General features: G+C 48.7%; 2 protein-coding genes across 2 annotated transcripts in view; both read right to left on the bottom strand.

Moving 5' to 3' along the window:
• Nucleotides 1–4,501: 4,501 nt before the first annotated feature.
• On the bottom strand, nucleotides 4,502–15,928 carry LOC146206330 (docking protein 1-like). The gene is made up of 4 exons (XM_084590997.1): nucleotides 15,794–15,928; nucleotides 15,448–15,627; nucleotides 15,197–15,359; nucleotides 4,502–5,992 (listed from the first exon to the last, which is right to left on the bottom strand). The coding sequence occupies exons 1-4, from the start codon at nucleotides 15,854–15,856 to the stop codon at nucleotides 5,541–5,543; spliced, it is 858 nt and encodes a 285-aa protein (XP_084447123.1). The 5' UTR covers nucleotides 15,857–15,928; the 3' UTR covers nucleotides 4,502–5,540.
• A 140-nt stretch (nucleotides 15,929–16,068) lies between these two features.
• Pstk (Phosphoseryl tRNA kinase) overlaps nucleotides 16,069–27,227 on the bottom strand; it is a 54,901-nt gene continuing 43,742 nt past the window's right edge. The window contains exon 6 of the mRNA XM_084590994.1: nucleotides 16,069–16,204. The gene's annotated coding sequence lies outside the window, so the exon portion shown is untranslated. The remainder of the gene's footprint in view (nucleotides 16,205–27,227) is intronic.

Genomic DNA, 27,227 nt, shown 5'->3' with positions numbered 1-27,227 from the left:
GCTCGGACTTCGGCCTCTGTTATGTCAGCGTCGAGTGGACTGTTCTCGTCCTCGTAGGAGTAGTCCTTGTACTGGGGGCGCAGGCCAGAGCTGATGTAGCGTTGTTCTAGTTAAGCGAGGATACCGTCGTCGTCACACTGTTCCTTGCGCAGGAGCGTCTGTACGTATCGCCTTGCTCGTCTCGGATTTGGAGTGTTTGGGGTCTAGTAAAGCGCGGAGCAGCGACCACGTACGAGCCATGCAGAGAGTGCCTTGGAGATGGTCGCAGAAGCGGTGCCAGTTGTTATTTGTCAGCTCGGCAGCATAGTTCTGTGCTTCGGCAGTGATTTGGGCTATTCTTAGCTTCAGCTTCCTGTTGTGTTTTTGCCGTTTCCACCTCTTGACGAGCCCCCTGCGAGCCTCCCACAGGTGGAGCAGGTGGTTGTCTACGTCAGGTGCAGTTGTAGTGGCTGAGACCGTAGTAGTGGCTCGTCGTAGGTCTTCTTGTATTGCTTGCACCCATTCCGGAAGGGGCAGAGGTGAGGGCGGATTGGGTGTTCCTTTTACCTTGCTACGCCCTCTCTCCGTCGCGGTCCTCTTTGTCTGTCGGTCCCGGCGGAAGGAGTCCCAGTTGGTTAATCTTATCTTGCGACGAACCTTGCGGGTGCCGGCTGTTTCAATATCGGCGGTTATGTAATGATCGCTACCCAATGTTTCTCTTAAGTTGGACCAGTTGCTCGGGGTATTTGCTCTGGCCAGTGTTGGGTCGGGGCGCGTGTCCCTGTTCACACCGATTCCCATGCGGGTGGGTTTGTCCGGTTCCGTTAGTAGAGTGAGTTGATTTCTGGCGATAGTCAGGGCAAGTTTGCGACCTTTCGGGGTCTCCGATTCGTAGCCCCACATTGGATGGGCCGCGTTGAAGTCTCCCACAATTATAACTTGATTCCTCTTGCTGGTTATGGTCGCTTCTATTATTTCGTCGAATGCGTCCCGTTTCCCTCCTTTAGGTGGACTGTACAAGTTAAGGATGAGCATGGATGCCTGGTTGCGTTTGGCGGGAACCACCTCGAGCAGAACGTGCGCAATGTGCGTATGAGGGGCTTGGATACCAAGGTAGCTACTTTGGGTGGCGTCGTGCCTGCTTCGTTGTCGTGCATTCTTGGCCTATTGGCGTGTGCTGTGAAGCCTGTAAGGGTGGGTTCGCAGTTTACTTCTTGCATTGCTATTATATCTGGAGGGGGAAAGGGGGAGGAGGAGTTAGACTGGCTAGGTACTGTGTGAGGAGTCCCTTCTTGCGTCGGTATCCTCGACAGTTCCACTGCCATAGCTGAATGGGCTGATGGCCTACTTGTATTTTTGTTTTAGTTTTTCGTTCAAGGCTGTTATCCATGTTGTTGTTGATGATGATAATTATGAGGCTGAGGCGTCAGATATGGCTTGACTGATGCCTGTGGTGAAGTTATCGCGGTGTCGGCGGTGCCAGTGTCGGCTGCCGTCGGTAGGGCTGGGGCAGCGACGATCAGTGAGGTGGGAGGCGGTCGCGCATATGGGTGCAGGCGTCGTGCTTCACGGTTGTCGCGCTCGCTGTGCGTGTCTACCGGGAGATTCACCTTAGGCGGACACTGTGCCGGAGGGGAGGGTGTACGGGGCTGTTGATCTGTCGTGAGCAGCTGGCGCAACACCGTCTGTTGATGCATCTGTTGTTGCATTCGCTGGTCAATATGTTGGAGAAGTCGTTCGAATGTATCTTCCCTTTCCCTCCTAACCTCCTCATGGAGGCTTTCTAGCATCGTTTATGTTTCGGGGCGAAGAGTAACAGTCATGGCCTCCATCGACCGGTCTATCATAGCTTGAATCTTTTCAATAGAGACATCTGGGGAGGGAGGAGCAAGTGGCGCTGTCTTTTCAGCCGTTAGTGGAGTGGGTGGTTTGGTGTTAGGTTGTAATGAGGAGGTGTGAGAATTTTTAGTGGCGTTTGTGGCTTGCGCGATTTGTCTGCGGCGGTTGAGTTGGGAGGGGTGGCTTTGGGAGCTCTCTCGAGCTCACCTTCAGATGGTTTCGATTTTCATAGCCCTGGTTTTTGGACGGGAGCTGCCGTGTCTGTCTTTCCCAGCGGGACCCTCGACCGGCGCTAGGTTAATTGCTGGGGTGGTGGCGCAGTAGAGTCCGTCTCCGGGCCTTTCTTTTCCTGAAGTACTTCACGGTTGCCTTCTTCTGGGTGCGAGCCTCCCGTCGTCGTTGTCACTGCAGCTGCCACGTCGTGGGCGTTGCTGCGCGATTGGTGCTGATTTTCCCGGTTTGAATGTTGTGCTGGCGGACCGTTCGGGGCACTCCCTTGTAGTTGGGATTTCTTTTTGCTGATGGTGTGCGATCCCCAACTTCTTGTTGAAGGGCTTACGCTGTCGGCTTGGGCAGCGGGGTTCCGTGGCCGGGTGTTCTCCGCCGCAGTTGATGCAGCAGGTTTGACACTGGTGGGCTTCATCGGGATCGTCTACGCCGCATTTGGAACATCTTGTTTTGTCCGGGTTGGGACACACTTCTGCCTTATGGCCCATGCCGAGGCATATACTGCACACTTGGTACCTGGCCTTGAGTAGCCGGCATCGGTACTCGGCGCCGCCGTATTTGACGTAATAAGGGACGTGGATTCCCTCGAAGGTGATCAGGGCGGGGGTGGATTTTCCCGTCATTCTAACGTGTAGAATCTTCGTGTTTTTCACTCGCAATTCCGCCATGAGATTGTCTATGCTGGTTCCCTCCTCCACGCCCGTGATCACCCCTTTGCATGAGGCTTCCGGGGTTGCCACGTACGCGACGACTTCATACTGCTTGTTGCCAAGTCTAGCGAGCTGATACCGCGTAGTCGGTGAGTGAGCTCTTCACTCGGGGTGCTGACGACCGCCAGGTTTTGTTCTGGTCTTACTCGGATTATTAGTACACACCGGATTTCTGCCGGAAGCTGTGCTGCAGCACCGATGGCTAAGGCGATTTGATGCGTCGTCCAATTTCGTAAGTTAAGATCGTCTAGAGGTCTTATCACAATTTTGAGGTCGTCGCGGGGATCCGTTAGTAAGGGCCGGTCATCAAGGCAAATTCCTCGCCGACTGTGGAAAAGAAAGGTACGCCCTCGACTAAAGGGGTCATCTTTCGGGATACGTTCGTTTCGGAGGGCTGTAAAAGCAATTGAATTGCGACGACAGCAAAGAACATCTTGTCGCTTAATTCAGGGCTCGTTTTCATGTTGCGGGTGCTGTCTGCACCTGTCCGACCTAGGCTGTCGCAGCGTTTCTGCGGAGAGCCCAGAATCTTCGAAGGGCTAAAGCAGGCGCAGGACTAGCTCCTGTTCGTTGCCCCCTCGAAAATCTAGTAGAAGCACTCGTAACGCGACCTAGACGGGCGCGACTGAAGGAAAGCTGAGCGAAGCGCAATGCTAGTCCACGAAAGTTGTGAGGTTTTCTCTGCGAGAGAAAACCTTACAACTTTTTTGCATAGCTCGAGGTTATGCAAACCGAGGGAGGCCAGAGGCCGAAGAGACCGGGACAGTGACTCGTACCTATACGCTGACATTTTGGTGCACTACCGGGGGACCAGAGGACGGTATCCTCCGCCCCACAAGTTGTTAAACAGGGAGCAGTCAGTGTCTTGACGGCAGCTACAAACAAATTCTTATCCATGCCTGTCTTTATACAGCAATATACATCCGACCGTATACAGGGACACGTGTCCCTGGTGTGGACAGAAACCGACAATTTATCACATCACATGGGCCTGCCAGAAAATAGATGCAGTGCCGATAATTCACAACGCCACGCCGGAGCAGTGGGAGGCTGCGCTGTCCAGTTCGGAGTAAAGAAACCAGCTTTGGCTGATTGAACGGGCCAGCAGGGCAGCAAAGGCCGCGGGAGTCCTGGACTGAGGACCCAACCACGGGAGCTCCAGATTATTTTTCTTTTTTGCATTATATAAAGTTTTCTCTCTCTCTGCGAGAGAGACAGTGCAAACATTGTTGTATCTTACCTCGTAGTTGTATTTGCCGCTTACAAACGAGGAAAAAAAAAAGAAACAATGGACTTGTATTTTGTTGACATTATCTTAGCACTTTTGAAAATAACCGGATGAATGAGAACGAGTTTAAACTTTGTTTTGTGACTAGAAAGCGCTTCATCGAAAGGCTGCTTTATTTTCTTTTGCATTGCTTTAAGAACATGAATGTTAGTTCTTTCCTCGAGTTGGGGAGGTGATCTTTATGCATTTTATTTTTTTGAGTGACTTGTGTGTGAGCCGCTTAACCCAAGTATATTTACTTTTGGCCAAGGAGACAGAATGGCGCGTCTCGATATTGGTATATTGGTTTATTCGGATTATTTGGGGCCAAATTCAAAGCCTGCTTCGGCAAGATAAGTCGTCCCTCCCTTACCCCATACCTTCCGAGAAGCAGAGAACAGCGCATTCTTAGTGAATTACGAGCGTGGCCAGACGCCCTGGAAAGATCCAGACCAGAACTTCTTACTAGGTGTGCACCTTGTGTTTGTCTGGGAAATTTTATTTTCATATCAGATGTACGCGGGTTTTTGTATACACTCGCAGTTTTGCATATCTTGGTATGGCGGGATGAGTGGTTTTCGAATGGCACTTGTTCTTGTTGAGTGTGGCTTGAGGCCTGTTGTCCCGTCAAGCTAGCCTCTAAGAAAGATCGGGGGCCGAACGTCTCCCGTTGGTGACCAGCGGCTGCGCTTTTTCGTCGTTATGGGAGCGGAACACTGCAAGGGAGAAGACTTTTCGGCGCGCCTAACCAGCTGAGCTGCGTGTGAGCAGATCATCTTTCGGCGTATTGTCTGGCGGCGGGGGCGCTGTAGTGCCAGGCCGGCCAAGCTTCACCGCGTCACCGGGTTGTGTGGCGCCGCCGTGTCAAGGGATGGATGTTGTTCTTCCCCCCCCCCCCCCCCCCCCCCCCCGCGTTTGCGGTTTCGGGAGGAACGCGACCTCGGCAGGCGGGAGAGAAGGAACCAGCGTGCTGCTTCAGTATTCGCAGGTCGGGATGCGCGGCCGACCACCGGACGCTTGTCGCCATCGGCTTCGAGATGGGTCCTGGGATCTGTGGCCCCCGTTCTTGCGACCTGGGGCCCGCAGCTGCAGCTCGACCGCCTACTGCCTGACAGTGATTTGTGACTGCGTGGGCGGGGCCAGACGAGAGGAAGACGCGAGAGTGTTTTCGGACACGAATGTGTTGTAAAGCGACGAGGGATATTACTCGAGAGGCTCTCAACGGAGGCAGGCTGCCGTCCTGCTCTCCGAGTTCTTTGTTCATACTGTATATAGCTGTATAAAGCTCTTTTCATTTACTCTTCCCAACTCCGTCTCGTATCGTTCGCGTCATTGCTGTTCTCACCCCGACTCCACGCTACCCGTGAACTTCGATAATATCCACTGCAGCAGAGAGGGAAGGCGCCTACACTGAATAGCTTTATTACAATCGCGAGCTCTATTTGATTACGAGCGCCAAACGACTGTCGTAGTGCAGCGACAACCGCCACCAGCGAAGGAGGACGGCCGAGAATCCGTTACTGAGAGAGTCGGCCGGGCTTGTGCACCACGGCGTACTCGGCGCCGTTGCGGTGCACGTGTGGCACGACATCGTCGTCGGGTGGCATCGGCACATTCTCGTAGCAGTGCTGCTCCAGCTGGTCCAGCAGCGCCGAGCCGTCGGCCGAGGCACGCACACAGGAGGCGACAGCGCGGAATATGTCCTCAGCATCGGCAGCGTGCCAACTGAAGAGACCCTCGCCGGACGCAGCCTTGCGGCCGGCTTCCAGCGAGAAGGTGCCGGCAAGCAGGCCGTAGCGCCGGATACTGTAGTAGGGCCAACAAAGCAGCGCGGGTCCCAGCGAGCCCTGCGGGCCCCGCTCGGCCAGCGTCACGCCCCGGGGTCCGACCAGCAGAAAGAAGGAGCCGTGCAGCAGGCCGCACCGCTCGCCGGCCTCCGTGGGCAGGGCGCGCACCCGGAACACGTGCGCTGCGCGAAGCACCTTGGTGACCACACATGCCGAGCATACAACAGACTCAGGGCCTCGATATGACGATTGCTTCCAATAGATTGCATTTACATAACCAATACAGATGATCGTCATCACGCATTCGTGCAGCTAAATCGCGTTGTGTCGTCTCTTTACGCCCCTATTCCGCAGTAATTGCTCAGTAGATGCTCACGCCAAAGAAAAAAAAATAATAACAGGCGGCATGCTCTACCAACCAGCATATTATCGCGCGAAAGTGTTTAAATCTCAACTTGTGCATACACATTTCAGAGCATTTCGACTATAGTTTTGGTGGTGGCCCACCCAAATTTCAGGGGTCGACCATGCCTGTTTTGGGAGTAGCCAAAGTCTGTTTGGGGGGTAGCCAAAGTCTGTTTTGAACGTGGATCAACTCAATTTTACAATTTCAGTTTTAGAAATGACCAAAGTCACATTTGGATGTTGGACCCCCTGCAGGTTGAGGCAAGTCCGTTAAACAAACCGTCCCTCATTTTAATACGCCTTGAAAGGGCAATGCGATAGCGTTATGTTATGATGCACATCTCAGGAGAGAGGCAGTAAAACACGAAGTGTGATCTGGTGCGGCGATAGGCTTTGCGAAGGCCTTTGATCGTGACCGGCACAATTTTCTGTCTTAATGTTAGTTCAGTTGTCCATGAAGCAATAACGTCCTTGATACACTAATTGCTCTACCCGCTTGATTTGAATGCTGCTTTCACAGCCTGTATCCACCTCTTGCTCAAGTTATACCCTCTTTACACGGGCAGAGTTAACCACGGTTAGCGTAACTGCGGTTACGCGAAGCCGTGGTTAGCCCGTTTACGCGGCAGACCAAACCACAGTTACACCCCTAACCGTGGTTATCGCAAACCGAGTTTGGCGACCTCGGTTTGCGTCGTTAAACGAGGTTATGGCGGCGTCTGTTGACGGAGGCTGCTCGTCGGCACTCGAGTGCGCGAAGTGTACGAGCTTGTCTGCCTCAGCAGTGTACTCGTTTGCCCGTATTGAATATCCGGTGTCTACTGTGCCGCCCGGCGTCTTCGGTTACGGCCTACAGCCAAGCGTCTGCGTACTGAAACCCCGTCCTGTGCTTGCAGTATCGTTGGGAGGGGGACCTAGTCTTGCACTGGTGAACGACACGAAGAGAGCTCCATGTCAGCTGTCCAACAAACTTATCATTGTAGGTCATAGTTTCAAATAAAAAAAAAAAAGACGACCGGAGGACATTAATATCGGCAGACTATTCAGCGGTCCTCGCTGACAACTGTTGAGGCCTGATGGAGTAAAACGTGGCACAGCGAAACCTCTGGGTATTTGTACACCGAGTGTGTGCGTGTATTTTGTTTTGTTTTTTTAGATGGCGCAAAATATATAAAGTAAGATAACTGGCTCTAGACTTATTTTAGCTCCGGGGCTATAATAACGCCTACGGCGGACACCATGAGAAGAGGCAGAATGATTTAATCAGTTCGCTAATTAACAGAGTACGTTTATTAACTTTTTAAATTCTTATTTTCAGAGGCATGTTGTATTTGCATAATTGAAGCTCACCCTATTAATAGTTTAGCCAAGCAAAGAAAAAAAAATTTTCTTTACAACAAAGCAACGCGCGTTACAAGGTCCACGAATGTCAGCCTGATCCACACCATGAGAGGGTAGGTCGCTCCGCCTCAGCGATTCGAGGCCGTATTGTGAGCAAAATGACTGCGCGCTCGCAAAAATTGGTAACGAACAGCCGCGCGCCCGTACGGCGGCTCAGCAGAGTGACGAAATATGCAGGCGGAGCAATTACGTCACAAAGGCGGGCCAGCGCCTGTTTCAAGTTAATGACTTCATTAACGTATTCAGTTAATTAGCGAACGAATTGAAGCATTCTTCCTCTTACCATGATGTCCGCCGCAGCCCCCATTATAGCCCCAATGCTAAAATAAATCTAAAAGTAGTTACTTTTTTCCCACCTTCTAAAGAATAAAACACCCGGTATATGAGCTGAAGGGAAAGCCTTTTGGAGTACAGACCCGGTATCCCAGCTAACTTGAACCAAGGGTTACAAAATAATATATTTGAGGTAGGTCAGTGAAACCAGTTGCATACAACTGGTTGCCTGCGCATAGTCTCGCCCGACGAATGAAAAATATCCAGTCTATATACCGAGTGTCCAAGCTAACTTTAGCCAGGGGTTAAAAAATGAAACATTTGAGGTAGGCCAGAATTATCACTTGTATACAGCTGCCAGCCAGCTGGCGCTCCATAGGCAATTTTTTATTTTGCAACTGACTAATTAGTAGATAATTTTTCTGCTTTACTAAGCATTGTCTTTAGACCATAAATGTGACATGCAAAGTTGGAGAGCACCTTCTGAAACCCCCATTTCATTCATTTCCGATAAAGGACGCCTCACGTGTATCAATTTTCCAAGCTCTAAAAAAATCCCACGAAATGCAATATATACCGGGTGTCCCAGCTAACTTGAACCAAGGGTTACAAAATAATATATTTGAGGTAGGTCAGTGAAACCAGTTGCATACAACTGGTTGCCTGCGCACTACAGGCAATTTTTTGTTTCGCAATTAGTTAATTGGCTAATTATTTTAATTTTTCTAATTTAATAAATATTCACCTTAGACCAAAAATGTGAATTGGAAAGTTGTAGAGCACCTTCAGAAACCCCCATTCCATTAATTGCGATAAAGAAAGTCTCACGTATATCTTTTTTTCCGGGCTCAAAAGAAAGCCCGCGAAATACAAATAATACCACGTGACTAGCGCATTTGAGCGCAGCGATCGTGGTGCTCTCAGTCGTGGTTTGAGCGAACGAAATCAGCTGCGGCCGTGACCCGATGGTCCCGTTGCAGCGGCAGGCAGAAATGTTGGCGATGGTTGGAGCGAGCTCGAGCTCGCCCGTCGTCACCGCGATTTTGGCCAGGCCTGTGCACCGCAGCAGCCTACATCACGACAGGCGGATGACGATAAAGAACCGGCAAATGAAGGTGCAGCGCTAATTTTAGTCGAGTCACATGTCATCTTGCCCCTTTACCCAAGCCTGTATGCGCAGATTCAGTGGCTGATACCTTATCGCTCATCCGTTTGCCGTAAAGTTCGCTGATGGGAGAGAAGGAGGGTTTGTTAGAATCCCGGTGGTGTCGGATCGCCGCTCTGGGTGCTACTTGCACCATCACGTGGGCCGGCTGTCGGATGCGGGCGAAGAAACCATCGCAGGCGTATCGGCCTGCCGCTTTAACGGGGCAAAGGCGACACGGCCGCAGCAATTTCGTTCGCTCAAACCACGACTGAGAGCACCACAATCGCGGCGCACAAATGCACTAGTCACGTGGTATTATTTGTATTTCGCGGGCTTTCTTTTGAGCCCAGAAAAAAAGACGCACGTGAGACTTTCTTTATCGCAATTAATGGAATGGGGGTTTCTGAAGGTGCCCTACAATTTTCCAATTCACATGTTTGGTCTAAAGTCAATATTTAATCAATAAGAAAAATAACATAATTAGCTAATTAAGTAATTGCAAAACAAAAAATCGCCTGTAGTGCGCAAGGAGGCTGGCAGTTGAATGCAATTGGTTTCACTGACCTACCTCAAATGTATTATTTTGTATCCCTTGGTTCAAGTTAGTGGGGCACCCGGTATATATATATATATATATATATATATATATATATATATATATAGGTCGTGGGTTCGGATCCCACCATCGGCACGTTGTTTTTTCTTCTACTTTGTGTCTAATTATCTTTCCCCTAAACAGATTACATTACTAATTTCTGTGCTTATCCAAGTAAACATTTAAAAAAAAAAAGACATAAAAGTACCATCCCCAACGCTTTCCTTGGCCTCGCCGACTGTTGGCTTCTTTCCTTCATGTATTATAACGACCACCCTCATTTCCATTGATTGATCTGCTTGTAGCTTACGGGGGTCTCGGCTCTGGCAGTCTTGAAGCCATAGGTAGCGTAAGAGGGTTCTAGCACAGCTTTCGCCCTCGCTCTTGATCACGTTCTACGTGACGCTGGCGGTAACAAAGGACGTCCCACGTCCGCCGCTATGGCTGAGGGTGGCGCTGGTGAACACTCTCAAGGTTCGTATACAGACAACATAAATACCCAAGAAAGTAGCAGGGGGGACAGCGGCCGATGTAGCTCAGTTGGTAGAGCACCGGACGCGTTATTCGGAGGTCGTGGGTTCGGATCCCACCATCGGCACGTTGTTTTTTCTTCTACTTTGTGTCTAATTATCTTTCCCCTAAACAGATTACATTACTAATTTCTGTGCTTATCCAAGTAAACATTTAAAAAAAAAAGACATAAAAGTACCATCCCCAACGCTTTCCTTGGCCTCGCCGACTGTTGGCTTCTTTCCTTCATGTATTATAACGACCACCCTCATTTCCATTGATTGATCTGCTTGTAGCTTACGGGGGTCTCGGCTCTGGCAGTCTTGAAGCCATAGGTAGCGTAAGAGGGTTCTAGCACAGCTTTCGCCCTCGCTCTTGATCACGTTCTACGTGACGCTGGCGGTAACAAAGGACGTCCCACGTCCGCCGCTATGGCTGAGGGTGGCGCTGGTGAACACTCTCAAGGTTCGTATACAGACAACATAAATACCCAAGAAAGTAGCAGGGGGGACAGCGGCCGATGTAGCTCAGTTGGTAGAGCACCGGACGCGTTATTCGGAGGTCGTGGGTTCGGATCCCACCATCGGCACGTTGTTTTTTCTTCTACTTTGTGTCTAATTATCTTTCCCCTAAACAGATTACATTACTAATTTCTGTGCTTATCCAAGTAAACATTTAAAAAAAAAAGACATAAAAGTACCATCCCCAACGCTTTCCTTGGCCTCGCCGACTGTTGGCTTCTTTCCTTCATGTATTATAACGACCACCCTCATTTCCATTGATTGATCTGCTTGTAGCTTACGGGGGTCTCGGCTCTGGCAGTCTTGAAGCCATAGGTAGCGTAAGAGGGTTCTAGCACAGCTTTCGCCCTCGCTCTTGATCACGTTCTACGTGACGCTGGCGGTAACAAAGGACGTCCCACGTCCGCCGCTATGGCTGAGGGTGGCGCTGGTGAACACTCTCAAGGTTCGTATACAGACAACATAAATACCCAAGAAAGTAGCAGGGGGGACAGCGGCCGATGTAGCTCAGTTGGTAGAGCACCGGACGCGTTATTCGGAGGTCGTGGGTTCGGATCCCACCATCGGCACGTTGTTTTTTCTTCTACTTTGTGTCTAATTATCTTTCCCCTAAACAGATTACATTACTAATTTCTGTGCTTATCCAAGTAAACATTTAAAAAAAAAAGACATAAAAGTACCATCCCCAACGCTTTCCTTGGCCTCGCCGACTGTTGGCTTCTTTCCTTCATGTATTATAACGACCACCCTCATTTCCATTGATTGATCTGCTTGTAGCTTACGGGGGTCTCGGCTCTGGCAGTCTTGAAGCCATAGGTAGCGTAAGAGGGTTCTAGCACAGCTTTCGCCCTCACTCTTGATCACGTTCTACGTGACGCTGGCGGTAACAAAGGACGTCCCACGTCCGCCGCTATGGCTGAGGGTGGCGCTGGTGAACACTCTCAAGGTTCGTATACAGACAACATAAATACCCAAGAAAGTAGCAGGGGGGACAGCGGCCGATGTAGCTCAGTTGGTAGAGCACCGGACGCGTTATTCGGAGGTCGTGGGTTCGGATCCCACCATCGGCACGTTGTTTTTTCTTCTACTTTGTGTCTAATTATCTTTCCCCTAAACAGATTACATTACTAATTTCTGTGCTTATCCAAGTAAACATTTAAAAAAAAAAAAAAAAGACATAAAAGTACCATCCCCAACGCTTTCCTTGGCCTCGCCGACTGTTGGCTTCTTTCCTTCATATATATATATATATATATATATATATATATATATATATATATATATATATATATATATATATATATATATATATATATATATATATATATCACGCGACTAACGCATTCGTGCGCCGCGATTGTGGTGCTCTCAATTGTAGTTTGAGTGAACGAAATCAGCGGCGGCCGTGACTCGACAGCCCATATATGTTGGCGATGGTTGAAGCCAGCGCGGTGAGCTCACTGCGACTTGCCCCGTCACGTGCGCCGACTGCCTGAAGCGGACGAAATAACCATCGCAGAGATATCGGCCTGCCGCTGAAACGGGGTCGTGGAGCCAAGGCCGAACCTGATTTCGTTCACTGAAACCCAGGTTGAGAGCAGCAGAATCGTGGCGCACGAATGCGCCAGTTACGTGTATTCTTTTTCTTTTCTTTTTGTATTTCGCGGGCTTTCTAGAGCTTGGAAAAACGACACAGTAGTAGTAATTCACTTTATTCAGGACTCAACACACGTGAGGCTTTCTTTATCGGAAGCAAATGGAATGGGAGTTTCAGAAGGTGCTTTCCAACTTTGCAAATCCATTTATATTCTGAAGGCAACAGTTTGTAAGTTAGAAAAAAAAATATCTTAATTACTAATTAGTTAATTTCAAAAAATAGAAAATTCCCTATTGGCGCCAGATGGCTAGCAGCTGTATGTAAGTGGTTTCTCTTGCCTACCTCAAATGTTTAAATTTTTTTAACCCTTGGCTAAAGTTAGCTTGGACACCCTGTAGAAACATCGGTTTATTCCGGATTAACGACAATCTAGTTGCAAGGGCATACATCGAAAGGCACTCGAAGCAAAGCATGCGGTCGAGGCTCGCGAAACCGCAATGCTAAGATTACAACAAAACGAGGATCCGGGCTTCAACGCGGCATGGCAAAACACACTGCGGCGCAAATAAAACCACGCGACACGCCAAAAGGGCTCGAGGCACCGCTTCAGCCTTCGTCCACCGGTGATGCTCTGCTCCCCCGCCAGTTTACAGCTGGCCCGTGCCGTCGACGTCGCCTCCAGCAGCCTCCCGGCGGAACCCTCGTGCCCTGCTTCCGCTGCCCTTATCTACCCTCACTGCATGCTGCGCATTCACCAGGGCGATTGGAAAAGTGCGCGCGTGGTTTGAACCAATGAGGAGCCCCACTGAGTAGAAAAGCAGTTTATCAAAAAAATTAAATTTACTTGCGGTAAACAGCTATTGGCTGCTGAGCTCTACATTTAAGAAGCTACTTCTTCACCCATTCCTTCCCTGCTTCTGCTTCTTATTTCGCACTTGGTAGACTACAACGTAAACAAACCCAAGAACGGCGATGCTATAACAGCCACAAGGATCCCAGAAAAGCGTTATTCGTTTTTTTCTTTCTTTACCGAGATGCTAGCGGAAAACATTGCGACGCTGGCAGGGACGAAACGGCTAATTATCTTTTGAAATGATAACCAGTTGTAGCAGCTCTATCGGTTGCCTGACGTGCCTCACGGTACCTTTCGTTTAACCACAGGGTGCCCTTCGAAGGCACGAGGCCCTCAGGGGTTTGACGCACTGTGTTACGTTGAAAACAAAAGGTAAAAAAAAAAAGGCAAGTTCTGAATACTAATGACTGAAGAGTTTGAGTGAGCCTGTCAGTTCTATTGGTTAGTTGGTTGATGGCTCGCCTCTCGAAACTTAGTCACGTTGTGCCTTCCGATTTCACAGAGCCGTAGAAAATACAATCAAATCACTCAAAATATCAAAACTGATGCGCAATTTAGTAACGCCTAACCCGAGATTAGTCAAACAATGAGGCGCCCAAATTAGCATACATTAGTATACACATATTTCACGGCCGTCAATGTTGGTACTGCGAAATTATATGTATTGCGTTTCAGCACAGCAGTAACGCAGCTAGAAGGCAAAGCCGTCACTTCCTGGCGGCGGTGGAAGATAAGGAGCCTCAAGGCGGAACTTCCGCAGCAAAAGCTTCCAGCCAAGAGCGGAGGGTGCCCGTCGTTCGCTTGTAAATCACGTCGCAGAAAAAGCGCACTATCAAAACAAGCACTCGGAAAGAGGCCACCAGCAGCTCCGGCGAATGGGTGTTCTTCCCGAAATCGCACCGGGAACCAACTTCCGACAACTGTAAATCTCGGCCAGCTCGAGCCGAATGCGTTCATGGGCAAAAGGAACAATCGAAGCCGTCTACCAATCACTGCTTTGTGAACTCCTTTACACATGAAATCTACCGTGGCGGAGGTGACCAACATATCAGCGTCCAAGTTCAGGCCGACTGATGTTGCCGCTTCAGCTCAACTGAGTTGCAGTCGAGGCAACAGTGAGCTTCCGCGAAAGAAGCAAGGCATTTCCTGGCTTCCGAACATGTGGCGAACGGGTAATGCGGGCGCCGCCGCGTCTTTCCAAAAAAACATCAACGCGTCTGCGGAACAAAAGGCAAAACTGAGCAGCGGCCGACAGGCGAACTGTTCAAGATGCAAAAATCTGTAGATGCGCATTTGATTCCATCATCACAAACTGCTGCACGGTGTTTCTCCAAATTCAGAGAATACGGTGAAAGAGCTCAATCAGTAGACAGAAGCGACAAAGGACTGGGTCAGTGCGGACGGACGGTGGAAGGCACAGCGGCTGCGTTCGCCCGTACGTTCTTTCTCTCGAGTCGTTAGCGCTGCGGCGTTCGATAGAAAGCGCGCTCCATCGCCTCCGCGCGCACGAAGCGTAGTTTGTCAATGCCTGGAAACGACGATGTCAGGTCACACAGGCATCTACAAAAGCGCGCTGCAGCGCCGACAAGCGTGGTAACTTTCTTTCATTGTGTCGATTACGAAGCCTTTTGGCGCTGACGCAAGAAGGAATGAACGGACTCAAATAAGCCGTGCTCAACGCAGGAATGAATTTATAGTGAAAAGGCACCCTTCATCATTTTTCAACCGTCTCCCACAAGTATACCACCGGTCAGCGTTGGTGGCAGTGTCTCAATAAAAGGCAATGAAATACCTGAGCACATGACAGCACATGACAGCCACTTATAAGCAGTGTGCAGCACAGTAATTGAGCGCTTAGTGATTCAAAGATTTTTGCACCTCAAGCGGAACGTCGCCTTTCTCCACGCCGAGTCTGGTGCACTTGGCGCGAATATTGAGAACTACGAATGCCGACGAACCAATAGCCTTATTAATACTAATCACTTTTCTGCAGTTGCTAAAAAGACAGCAACATTTATCAAGGCAGCACTGGATTCGTGAAAGTCAGCGCGCTGTCGGATCAAACTTTCCCCGCCACCACTTACGAGCATCCAGCGAGCCGTACAGGGTGTTCTCCTCCTCAATAATGTCCTGCGTGGCTGGGCTCGTCTGCTGTCCAAACGAGACGGCCCTGATCGCTTCGATCCACTGCGTCATTTCGCCGAAGGATTCGGCTGAGAAGTGCTGGCACAGCGTCCGCGTATGCACCTGCGACGGAACTTGGCTTCAACGCTCGCTTGGTCTCCATTTATTATCCGCGATTCAGACAGCGATCGACGCCGTCAGGGTTGCTCACCTCGAACACATTAGGCTGGTTCTTTTGCAGCGCGGGAACAACCTTAATGCAGTCCTCCAAGGTGATGCACTTCTGCTGGGCATGGCGAGAGAAGCTCTCCTCCGAGTCGAACACCTCGAGCCGCTTCACACCGTGCCGGCTGAAGTCGTACAGGGCGCAGTACTTGTGCAGCCACGACTTCTGGATAAGCAAACAAAGCAGATGCTTTCAAGGCCGTAGAGTGCAAAACGACCGCGCGCGCACGCACGCACGCACGCACACATACACACACACGTACGCACGCACGCACGCACGCGCGCGCGCCGCCGCCGCCGCCGCCAAGCGAAAAAAGGTATGTCGCTTATACCTTGAGGAATCCCTGGTGCAGCACGTGCAGGTAGCCAGTCTTGGCGGGTTCTTCGATGTCCATCTCACCATGATGCACGGCGCCCCGTCTGCAGCAGCCGCGGCCGGCGACCGCACGAGGAAACACCCTCCGGATATGGAAACGTCAGTGAACGGAGGACGTTGCAGCAGCGCCGGAACCATCGGCGCGATGGCGGAAGTGCTTCTGAAATTCACCCGCCGCTCCGCTCGGTACGCCGCGCGCGCAAGTGGGGGCTAGAAGTGGGTAAACTGGGCGAACACGTCACCAAACAGGGCAGTCGCAGCACTTATGAAAACGCAGACGGCCTCCACCAAGGACGCCCGCGCGGCAGCGACGGAGTGTTGGCGCAGACGAAGGTTCGCATTCTGGGGCGGGTTTCTTCGGTAGCACCTAGAAGGAAAAGTGACTCTTAACATCGAAAATTTTGTTTCCTTAATATTCATGCTAAGCGAACGGAAACTGTACTACTTACAGAGCTTGATTTCCTCATTCCAAATATGTTTCTAAGGTAACCCAATGCTTTCCTTTCTAAGTGTCATGCATGAGTCAAAAATACTGCATGCTTGTTCGGCTGCTAGACATGGCAGTAGCCTTATAGAGCAATTCAAAACGGTTTCTTTTGCCTCTCAAATCATTTCGAATGCGTAAAGTTGAGCAAAGCAATGTCAATACCTTCGAATGCACCGCTTTAAGACAATTTTATAACCATTGTATAGTTTTTACTCGTTGGCGTATATGTAATACATCTTCAGCCAAACTATCACTGACTGCATTAAGACGTATACATGGCTGCATTCTAAGCACTTTAGAGATTATGCATGCCACATTTGGTCTTGATGTGACTAAAATAAGTGCAATGAAATGTGCGCAAAAACCACATTTAGCCGAAAATATAAGCTTAAAAAAAAAACACGATTATACAAAAAGGTAAGTGAAAAAGCTCGCTTTTGACGGAGAGAAATGTTGCTTATTACTCGCTGGGAGTGTGAAGGGGCCTTGTGGAGAAAAAGCATAGCCTGCGCACAGCATGCACCGTCGCCTGATTACGGACGACGCAGTGATCCGACGCATCACGCGCTTGAAAGCAGGTCCCAAAAGCCGCCGGGAGTGCTTCACGTCTTTTGAGACCGCTGGAGTAAAAATTCATTACGATTTTGCGTGCGCTGGAACACGTTTCGCGATCCAGGCTGACATCTAAACTTTCGGTTTTGGCCAAGCTTGTTTTTTCTTCTCAGCGCCACCGATGCATGACAGATTTTAAATCGAGGGCCCGATTCCTTCGCCTTCCTGGACGGAGGAAGGAAAGTTTAGAGGACGGGCCCTTACGTCACAGTTTTTGGAGCCGGGAAGAAGCTTGCCACCATCCTGTACGAGCGATCTCCTTGTTTACATTTGCCTGTCAGGGACCGGCGCGATTGGCGCCTGGTTTCTGGCCGGCATTCAGGCACTGAAAACTAAACTAGTCGAGAAATCGAGACGGTCAGCTGCTTCCAGCTAAAGCACTGGACTGCGTCGTCTCTGAGCCGACCTCGCTCTCTTGCTAATCGCCAGATGGAAACTTCGCTTTCTGCGGAACAGGCCGCGGTATGCAGTGTCCATCGTTACTTTCGCCTGTGTCGCTTTGCGACAGTGGACGGGTGCTCCTAGGAGGCCTTATTTGGCGAAATTGCAGGAGTACTTACATCCTATAGTCTCAGGTTTATCGCCTACAAATACAGTTAAAGCCTTAGTAAACAGGTCAAACTCAAAGCAGTGCCGTATACAAAACCCGAATAATGGAAAATCCAGAAACTGCTTGGATACTCTGAGTACAAAAACATACTGACTCAGTTGCTGAAAAACTATAGCTAGCTAGTTATTGTCGTCACAAGTTGCGACCGCTCGAACGCTGCGAGTATGAAGTATGCGAGTATCCGCACTAAACGCTCACCATCGCCGTATTGAATCCCGGTTAATGAACAGCGGCAGTTTCCAACCCAGACAGCGCCGAGCAATCACCGCAATCACGACTCGGGCAGGCTTGCCACCACCACCATCAGCCGGACTGTAACCACTGTAGGGCGAAGGCCTCTCCCATATTTCTCCACTTAACCCGGTTCTGTGCTAGCTGCATCCACTTTACCCCTGCGAACTTCTTAATCTCATCCGCCCACCTAACTTTCTGCCGCCCCCTGCTACGCTTTCCTTCCCTTGGAATCCAGTTTGTTACCCTCAGCGACCATCGGTTATCCTCTCTTCGCACTACATGTCCTGCCCATGTCAATTTCTTCTTCTTAATTTCCACTACAGTGTCGGTAACTTGAGTTATTTCTCTGACCCACTCTGCACGCTTCCTATCTCTTAATGTTACCCCTACCATTTTTCGTTCCATAGCCCTCTGGGTTGTCCTCAACTTAAGTAGAACTCTCTTGGTTAGCCTCCACGTTTCAGCCCCATAGGTGAGTACAGGTAAGATGCAACTGTTATATACTTTCCTCTTTAGCGATACCGGTAAGCTGCTAGTAATAATCTGGGAGTGCTTGCCAAATGCGCTCCATCCCAATCTTATTCTCCTTGTTATTCCTCTTTCATGGTCTGGATCTGCGGTCACTACCTGTCCTAAGTAGACATATTCGCCTACCACTTCCAACGCTTCGCTACCTATTTTAAACTGCAGTTCCTTTCCCAGGCTGTTCAGCATTACCTTAGTCGTGTGCACATTAATATTTAGGTTTACTTTTTTTGCTTCTCCTGTATAGATCATTTATCATCAGTTTCAGCAGGCTTGCACTGAGATTTAGCTTGGCATCGGCACGAACGCAGGCCAGTCAGCACAACCAAAGACACCGGCTCGAGCAGTTTGCGAAAGCACACGCATATGCTACGCCTCTGATGGCACCATCAGGTATTAATACCAGCGCGACACAACCAGCGCTTGTGTGTCCTCGTGGCCGCGTCTTTTGCTGTTTTGCGCTGGTACGAATACGTATTGCCACACAAACTAGCCCGCACCCTTACTCTAATGGTACGCCGTGGTGCTGCCGCCAGGTCCGTAAACAGCAACTAAGAAGTCATTATTGAATTGGCGGCCGGATAATGTGACCACTCGGCAAAAAAAAAAAAAAAAAAAAAAAGCGCGATTTCCGTCACAGTTTTCTCTCAGGGGCCTCACCTCAGCTTTCCTTCCTCGATGCGTACTCCATCATGTCAGCGCCACATTGCCTCTTTGGCTCTCAAAAAGTGTCACTCGGAGCCAAGTGCTTCAAACTTGCCGCGCATTTAGGAAGCCATTTTTCGTTTTGACATCGAAATGACGCGAGACCAAAAATTGATTTTCCGCACGGCTTTTGTTGGTGCCTCGCTGGTTTTGAAAACGTTAAAATAAGTTTTCAAGGGCATGACACTTTGAAGTCAACGTAAACTCACGGTTTCGAGTCACAAGTTTTAAGCACGTGACTTTGACAACCAATCAGAGAAAACATGACGCTGACAGGCGAATGCGAATCATCAGGCCCTGAGCATTAGAGGAGGGCTGCCCTCAGTAGCTATACTTTAGGCCAAAATGGAAGCTTGACGACCCATCAGAGGCATTAATAAGATGCCTCATTCCGGAAACGCTGCTTCTGCTTGTGTATTAGCGTCGACACAGGTCAGTGGCATAAGCAATGCATACCGTGCGGCTGCTGTCACCCGGCTGGGCAAGCTGGGGTGAAAAGACTGAACCAAAATATTTCTAATCAGTTAACTGACTGCACAGCGCTACTATGGTGTTGTCCTTCGGTGCAGAGTAACCATCCCAGAACAGACGTGAAAGTGCAAAACAACACATCAAGAAAATAAAAAACGCGAAACAAAGGGGGTCTGACTAAGAAGCGCGACCCACAGAAACAAACGCAAAGTAATGAAAACTTCGGACTGCACCAATAAAGGCAACAATAGTCGGCGAGCGCCTGGAAGTGTGACAGTGTGCTGCGTCGTTTCGAAATCAACCTGTTTTCACAATGATCCGATAAAGGTGTGCTGTGAAGCCGGGCATACCCACAAAAGGCTCATTAGAGTGCTTTAGCATAGGCTCAGTGCACATCTAACTCCGGAGTGACGTGCGCGCCACCTGTGGCCACTTAGTCCATGATTGGATTGGTGCCCCATATGTAAACGAACGCTGTAAAACCATTTTTATGATTTCACAGTGCACCTATGTGTTGTTCCTTTGTGAACAAAAGTCACGCAGGAACAGATTGCGAAAATATGAATAGTCATTTCAAAAACTTTTTTTTTTTAACAACGCGATGCGTGTGCGTGGGAGTCAACTGGCCGTCGCGGCACTGGACCGAAGCGTGACCCATGGAAAAAAATAATCCAGTCTTTCTCGTTTCACCGTGCACTCATTCGTTCACAGTTGGCGTTTGCTTTGAAGACTAGAATGTAATTTCGAAGCTACATTTTTTAAAGGGCAGTAGGTGCGTGCTTGAACGCCGGTGTTTGTCCGAATATACAGTACTTAAAGGAACACTGCAGCGGTTTTTAAATGTACCAATACTACAGGCTTTTGAAGTAGATTATTTGTTGATCATGCCTGTGAAGTTATTTTTTCGATTATGCAGAAAACACCTGCGCAATCGACGACTGAAAGCGCGCAATTCAAATTTCCCGCGCCCCGCGCCACAGCTACAGAGGAGGAAAGCGGAGGGAGAAACCTCGCTTCTCTGTCCGTCGTGATGCCACCGCGAGGAGCCGGCGGCAATCAGAGCCAACGGAGGGGGTTTTCGGCGTGCGCTGTTCCTCGTTTTGCATGCGTTGCGGACGTACAAAGCACGTCAACTTAGTGTTGTGCACCTGACACAACACGGCTCTGCATGTGTTCGGGTGCACGAACAGCCATGGACGCGACGATGTAATCTTCCATTGTATTAAAAGCACGCGGCGCAATGCGGCGTTGCTGAGAAGAGAGATAAATTCAAGCCGACCAAAGGAAACATTCTACTCGAAGCATTTTCGTAACTGTGACTACATGCAGTTTGTTTCTAACGCGATTTCTATAGGGCTTTGACAAAAAGGCATGGCTGAACCATGACGCGGTTCCTTCTGTTTCCTTGTACAAAACAGTCGGCACCGTCATCTGCGATCTCTGCGACTGCAATCTCATGATGGGACGGTCAGACAGCATCGGCGCATGGTTGTATTCACGTGTCTCGGTTTCTCTCTCTCTTTTTTTTTTTTTTTTTTTTTTTTTTTGCGCAAGAGCTTCGCGCAATGGCTTCTGTGCTAAACATGGGCAACTCAACAGTAGCACGCGCTGATGATGTTTGCGAACTAGCACTGCTGTGTCGAAGCTAGGTTGTGAAGACTGCCAGATCGTTCCCAGCACGGCACGTGCCTGATATATTCGTGGAACCCTTATGGGAGCATTATTAGAAGATAAGGAGTGTACCGCTCAGCTGGATATAGGCGCATTCATGTAAGGAGCGCAAAGAGCGAGGTTTCCTTCGGTGCGTCCAAGCAATCAATCATCGAAGTTGTTCACATGCATGGCCTTGCGAATTTTCACCCGTTGGTGCCTCATCATTTTACATAGCCCTGTCTTGTGTGGGGATGCACATTAAGTTGGAAATGAAAACGACGAAGCTCTTGTAAGAAAACACATTTCGGAACACGGTTTTCTCGTGAAGGTATGGGTGCGGAGGAGCTGCAGCTTGGCTTTCAGCATACGTCAGCCGTCAATTCACTAAGCGTGTATTGCGACAGTACGATAAAAAGGAAAGGCTTTCAACGTCTGGTAAATGTCGTATGACTCAAGCAGCATTCTGCGCGCATTTGACTTGGTCTCCAGCACAATGGCCCTGTCAGTGCCTCGTATGCATTGCAGAGGTCCGCAATCGCGCTTCGCTTATTGTTCATTTGTCTGGTGGTAGCTGTGTACTGTCTCACCGTTTCTATAGCATTCTTCGTTTCCCTAAGGTACCACGACTGGCATTCAAAGCAGGATTTGGTACACCAAGCTTTGGGTTCATTTTTCACAATGACCTTTCGGGCGGGGCGAGAGGCCTGAGACGGAGGTAGTCGGCTAGGGCATTGTTCGCTGCCCTTCCTTCCCAGGAAAATGCGGACCGAGGTTTCGCTGAGGGCCATGTAGTTTCTACTAATAATGACACACACTACTTTTCAAAATGCCTCACTGTAACCAAAGCAAGTTTTCACGCCAAATCTACGCTCCCCACAACGGAAGTGCTGCATCGTTTGCGGGCGTATCTGGTACGGATACATGCGGTAAAAACCCCGATGGTCATTCGTGTGGAAATGGCATGCCATAATGACATTTACAAAGCCGCAGAGAGCTGCGATCAACCCAGCGCAGCGAAGGAGCCGCATCGGCAGCTTCTCCCAGTCCTCAGAATGTCGTCAGGCGACGTCTCGGCCAATCACGGGCGGCGACGCGCCCCGCGGTGCACCCCGTCGCGCGGGCTGCGTAATTCTGCTGAAAAAAGGCTATTTCTGCTTTCTTCTGCCTAATTTTAATCTGATATTCGAGTTCGCAGCATGACAAACTATGGCTTTCTGCTGAAAGCCCAACTTTTGCAAAAAGTGCTGCAGTGTCCCTTTAAGCTTCTCGAGTCCGAAATAGAGTCACGTGCGCTATAATAGCTCAAACGTGAGGTCGTTGAAACTGTACAGCCTGTAGTATGCTACATGCTAAGCAGTACGCAAACGGTATGACAAACAAGCAGAAACAAACTGCTCACCCCGCTCGATAGCCGTCAAAAGTAAGTTATTGTTCAATTCTTTTTCCATTCTCTCTTAAAACAACTGAAAAAGGCTACTTTCTTATTAAATGTGATATTTTGAATTTCAAGAAAAGTCATTATAATACCGTGTTTGTTTCCTTTGCTGCGTGTCATTTAACTATCATCGGCCTGTTGTGGACCCGCTACTTGACTCCGATCTCGAGACACAAGTTCCCTCATGTCGTGGACGTGTGGATTTAAAAAGCTAAGGACTTCAGCCAAATCAGCCGAAATACCATTGCGTTAAGGCGGGGCAGCCCGGAGTATCGTCTGCGACGGTGAGCAGTATAATTTCGTCAGTTTGTAATGCCGTTTGAGAACTGCTTTTCACGTAGAGCATTCCAGGCTGTCGAGTTTCATCGACCGTACTCCGAGCCAGTGTAGCGCACATGACAGCAGGGCCATTTTTTTAACCTATACACCAGCTGCACTGGTGTTGCAAAACACAATTAGAGGTAAAGGCATAGAGTTCCTTACACTAACTAGAGGGAAAGATGAGGGCGCTGCACTTCAGTCACCATGGGCGCGCTAAGAATCATGGGCCGGTGTGCTACTTGTTGCGGGACAGACGGTTTTTCTAGGGTACGTGGAGTGGCGTTACTGCGATGTTTCTTTTTCATCATCATCATCATCTGGAGGTGCGTACATAGACCGCGAAAGCCATAGTAGCGAAGGCGCAAATGCAGACGTCACCAATAAATGGTTTTTGTTTCCCGAAATGCCTCCAAAAAGTTCCTTCAGCGATTGCACTACCATAAATATTTTTGTAACGTTTTTTTTATTTCAAATTTTGCCTATTAAGTGCAAAATATTGGTATTTGTGCTGCTCAAAACTAAGCCAATAGGAGAAAGAGCCATTGTTTATATTGGATAAATATCACACTGACATGTTGTTTCTCTCTCTTTTTGCAATTTAGTCACAATATTCAATCTTAGGACATTATTTATGTAAAACAACATTTATCTTTGCATTAGTTTTGGCCAAAAGTTTTAGTTCTGCACTCGGTAGCTCTCCGGCCCATGATGCTTTGAGCGCCCATGGTGGCTGAACTGGCCGTCTGGAAACTCCATGCAAACTCCCATAGACGGCAGCACAGCTTTCCCTCTAGGTAAGAGTAAGAAACTCTATGGGTAAAGGAGTTGTGCTAATGAAATTGGTTCTGTTCGGAGAAACACCAGCTGAAACAGTCGCTGCACTGATGGAACTAGCAACTGGCTTCTTGTAGCAGCTTTTGTAACAGAAGTAATCGCAGTTTTTTTTTTAATCGATATTTATTGCCCTGAGGCAATAAATATCGATTTAAAAAAAATCACAGTTTGTAGCAGAAGTTTCAAATTTTGTAGCAGGAAAAATGGCATTTTTTAGCAAATATTTGAGCTTTTGTAGTAAATACAAAAAAAAATTCTTGTAGCCTAATTTCAAATCTCAAGACGCTTAAATAAAGAAGGCTTGTTTTATTTCTGGAACCCAATTGGTCAGATGGCTATAACGACCACAGCCATGCAAAAACAAGCTTCAAGTTCAAATGCAGTTTAAAGTGTTGTTCTTTCCTTAAAAAGTTCCAAATTAAGCAAACAGGAGGTTTTGCTAAAAACAAAGCCGTTTTTATTCAGAGGGAAGGCATAATGAGATATGCAACAACCCTATAAACACTGCAACCTTGGAAAGAAGGTAGTTAGCTGTCTTAATAAAAATTTCCTGTAAAAATTCAGAACTGCCGCTCCTTAAAACTGCAACTTTAAGGCACTATTTCTTCTCTTGCCTTAGCGACTCCAGCTTGGACAGTGCCGGTGCGAGACTTTCCTCTCCATTCTTCAGAAGGGCTTGTCCACTCCCAACGTCTCCAAAATTTTGAGACTTGACGCCTTTTGCGAAAAGCAGTTCAGCATTGGTGCTCATATTCCTGGCCAGCCTGATCTCTTCTTCCTGTACCTTTTCCTGATTCTGACCTCTTTTCTGGGTGTCCTGCACATCACGGTAACATCGATGCGCCTTTTTCTTTCAAGACCCGTGCTGATAGGAGGGAAAGGGGGAAGAATATTTTTTGCAGATCCTGGGAGACGATTTTTTTTTTTTTTTCCCTCGAGAGAGGCGCGCTGCTGGCGCTGCTCAGTCAAAAAGCGCGTTGCGCAGGGATATAGAGTGAGCGCCGATTCCATGCGTTCGCAATCTTTGCTTTCCTTTTTTTTCTTCGGTGGTTTGGCGGGGTGGCAGGTTAATCAAAGTGACGCAGGGACTCGGAGCCGTGAGTATGTTTCTTCGCAGCGCACTGCAGGGATTTTGCGTATGCATTCCTCATTGTAATGAAAATGTCCAAGGGTACCGTATGCGGGGCTGCAAATATACTGAGCGCTTGCGCATGAGCTATTTGCACACGCGCGCACCCACACACATGCAGTTTTGTAGTGGCGGAAAAGAAATAACTGTCAAGATTGAGACAATCCTCTAAAGGGTGCGTAAACGTTGACAAATCCTTAACGCTCTGGATGCGCACACCTAGTCAGCCTTTTTGCGCATGAAGGAAGGTGTGCGGCAGTTTGGCCACAGAAACGTGATTATTGTGAAAATAAACGCTTCATCAAGCACGGAATGTCGCTTATTTGTGAGTATACGACCTACTCTCGGATCGCAACATTTTTTTTTTTTCTCCCTGAAGCGAAATGTGTAGAAAAAACAAAATACCGTGCCGCTGGTATCAGAGCGGGCATTCCGTGGTATCTTTGTTCGAGCCCGCCAAATCCTTGTGCGACCTATATACGCTATAGTGCTCTAGAGCACAATATGCATACGCTTTCTACATTTAGCACAGTAGCGTTGGAATAAGCCCTTTCGCGATTTTAACTCAAGGGACAGCGTCGATTCTCTACGTACCGCGTTCAGCGGTTATTTCCGCTCGCTGATGCATTTGCATTCGCATCGAGTCCTCCGCGGCGGCGCTCGCGCTGCTTCGTCGTTCCATGTATTTCGAGCTGGGCGTCGCGTCGGCGCGGCACTTTTCGACGCGTGAAAATCGCGGGGAAAAAAAAGAAAAAACTCCTCATTTATGTGCGTATACACATTGAACCTATTTTCTGTGTGTGTGATGCGTGCTGTCTTTTAATTTCTGTAAAACCTTGTAATTATTGTATTTTCGAATCCACTTGTATAAATGTTGGCAATCCTGCACTCCTCCAGAAAAGCTCGAAATTAAATTTCCGTTCTTTTTTTTTGTCGCTGTGTCAGTTCAAACAATTTGGGCTCAATAAGTATGCAGTTTGGCGAACCATTTTATCTTGATGGATGACCCCAGTTATTTCCAACTGGAAGCACCAATTCATATCAAATGGTCGAGCCCAATGGGTGGCGAATACAACTGGTTTTTGACCTGTTGTTTTCAACTGAAACGTGTCAATTGGACCAATTGATTTTTTTTTGTTTTTTTATTTGTTTACTGGGTGGGCATTGAACGCTACCTTTATCGTCTGCGGCTACTATAACGTCAACATAATAAGAATTGTTACCAGTGTTCATGCGCGAACTACTCGGGGTCACAATTAACCCACTTCGAGCCACTGGTATGCCGGAAGTGTATCTTGCATTGATTAGGTATTTGCACTACACGTAAATGTAACCACGAGTTATATATGTGTCTCCAGTTACCACATGCCCTTACTCGCTGTCTTGCTAGACAGCAGACCACACGCAGGATTAAACGTAAGTTTCCTCAAAAACGACTGTGCTTATAGCAACAGAACATGGTGGCGCCATTATGTTTCTACGGTAAATCCGTAGAAACAGTTGAACATATCATACTCGAATGTGTTAGTATTCATCCGGATATCGATGCAAGCGCAGTCACTCTCCCTGAGGCTGTAGGGTTTAGAGACACCAGTGGTCGGGCGAATGAATCTGCGGTACACGTTGGCAAAAATCGGTTGGAAGATTGGTTGGTGAAAAGCAGACAGAGGGTGTAGAAGTAAAAATTTAGTAACTGAAATGACGAAATAGTTAACATTCAAGACAAGCCGAGCATGGTGGAACCTGCCCCCACCCTATTTCAATAGGGACGCTCTTATAATTCATCCAATCCATTAATTTATGGTCTGTCGTCTTTAGCGACCCAAAACGACTCAGGCTTTGAGAGACGTCGCAGTGGAGGGCTCTGGAAATTTCGGCCACCTGGGGTTCTTTAATGTGCATTCATATCGCATACCACACAGGCGCCTTGCTAACCGCCTCCATCGGAAAGCGGCTGCCGCGTCCGAGATTCGATCACGCATCCTTGGCCACGCAGCAGTCGAGCGCCCCAACCACTGCATCACCGCGGCGGGTCCATTAGGTTTACGTTTCTAAAGCATAATTTTGATTGCCGGCGTATTTCTTTGGCATTTTGATGGCAAAAATGAGCATTGCTGTATTAATTGGCTCAAAATACATATATTTTTGCAAATTACCAGCAGTAGGAGCCACTGAGAAAGGGCATTTGGCCCCTACGCAAAGTAGACCGCGTTGAACGGTTTCTCAACACAGTATTTGGGGATGGGTTGCTTGTGTTTATTTCCGCCATCACACTAGCTTCCGTGCACGCCGCCAGGCGTCCACTGTCGGCACTGCGTTTATTAGCCTTGACGATACAGGCGATTGAAAATGATTCTCCTTTTCTCCCCCCTCA

This window comes from Amblyomma maculatum, chromosome 1 (assembly GCF_055883805.1).
Source record: "Amblyomma maculatum isolate TAMU_Amacu chromosome 1, ASM5588380v1, whole genome shotgun sequence".
Taxonomy (NCBI): domain Eukaryota; kingdom Metazoa; phylum Arthropoda; class Arachnida; order Ixodida; family Ixodidae; genus Amblyomma; species Amblyomma maculatum.
Note: the sequence above shows the minus strand (reverse complement) of the source record. Positions and strands in the feature narration are given on the sequence as shown.

Coding starts and splice junctions, on each gene's coding strand:
- LOC146206330 (XM_084590997.1), bottom strand. CDS start 15,856: ATGGACATCGAAGAACCCGCCAAGACTGGCTACCTGCACGTGCTGCAC. Junction 15,628..15,793: donor TGCACCAGGGATTCCTCAAG/GTATAAGCGACA, acceptor TTGCTTATCCAG/AAGTCGTGGCTGCACAAGTA. Junction 5,993..15,196: donor GTACGGCTCGCTGGATGCTC/GTAAGTGGTGGC, acceptor TGCTTCGCGCAG/CGCACGTGTTCCGGGTGCGC.